The sequence below is a fragment of the Charadrius vociferus genome, unplaced genomic scaffold (genome assembly GCF_000708025.1).
Source record: "Charadrius vociferus isolate BGI_N301 unplaced genomic scaffold, ASM70802v2 scaffold218, whole genome shotgun sequence".
Taxonomy (NCBI): domain Eukaryota; kingdom Metazoa; phylum Chordata; class Aves; order Charadriiformes; family Charadriidae; genus Charadrius; species Charadrius vociferus.
Window position 1 is genome coordinate 3107780 of NW_009650084.1, and position 1283 is coordinate 3109062.

Below are 1283 nucleotides of genomic sequence, written 5' to 3' on the forward strand. Positions count from 1 at the left end.
ACCAGTCTGCACTGCTGGATTCATGCTGCAGGATGAATACTGTGGTAGGACAGAGATGGCTTACTTTTGAAACGTGTGGGATTATAAACTGCTATTCTCCTGCACTTTTTGAATATTTACAGAATTTCTAGAGAGAATATGATCCTGTCCAAGCAGTAATTTCACATCCACAAGTTTTTCCAAAAAAGGCAACAAAGTTTAGATTTGTGTAAACAGCTGATATTCCCATGCTGTTTTTCAGAAGTAAAATAGTACATAGACTGGATCATGACTGCTTGATACATCAATCAAGAAGTAGAACATGATGAAAGGAGGAACATGTATTGAGTGCGTGGGGCTGATAACTGAACATCTCTTGGACAAGATGGTGCTCTTTCTTTGCTGAAGCATTTGAGAATGTAAGTGTGCCAAAACCCCAAAACTGGATTGGGGATGGAGGAAGAGAGTTCACCTTCAGCCAGATTTTTTTTTTTTGGGAAGAGAGTTCACCTTCAGCCAGATGCAGTGACATTTTTTTTTTGTCTTTTCGCATTAATTCGTAATTTCTAACAAAAATAATAAAAATGATATGAACATTAATAACTCATCACCATGCAGTAACAAATCCTAGCATATGAAATATGCATACTGAACCCATGACACCTATACCTATAAAGCAGAAAAAATAGACTATTTTTCCTTCTGCTTTTTAATTACCGGGAGAGAGCATGCAATATTTTGTAGCTTAAAAATCATGTAAATAGCATAAATTATAAAAATATAACTATTTTGTGAAGTTATATTTTTTAAATTGAATAGGTTTTGATGATGCTCTTTATAAATATATTTCTCAAAGTTAATGATTCCTTCAATTAAATAATAACAAGCCTACACCCCTCGCTGGCAGACATGATTTTTCTCTGAAGAAAGTCTAAAAGACTCATCAGCAAAACATCACTGCAAGCACTACCAGAACACGATAGAAGGCTTTGTACTGTAGGTAGGGAAAAGTTTTTTTATTAAATTTAAAAGAATTTACCTTGACAAGAAGTCTGTGAAAGAGAGACGTATTGGATATCCATGTCGTATGATTTTGACCATGTCTAGGACACCAATATACTGCAGTTGAGCAGACACATAAAAATTGTCAAAAGTATCTGGCAACTTGGAGTTATTAGGCTTTATGCAATGAACGGAATGTGGCGTGCAGTTCTGCAGCTTCCCAATAATATCTGTGAGTGATTTCTGTGGGGGAAAAAAAATCAATTATCAATCATTATTGTGCAGCAAAGACAACTGCTCAT

General features: G+C 35.2%; 1 protein-coding gene across 1 annotated transcript in view; it reads right to left on the reverse strand.

The window, feature by feature from the left end:
- The window catches only part of MYO16 (myosin XVI), a 322775-nt gene that overhangs the window by 84033 nt on the left and 237459 nt on the right, over positions 1–1283 (reverse strand). Inside the window, 1 exon segment of the mRNA XM_009892140.1 lies at positions 1019–1224. Coding sequence (XP_009890442.1) covers positions 1019–1224 — 206 coding nt within the window.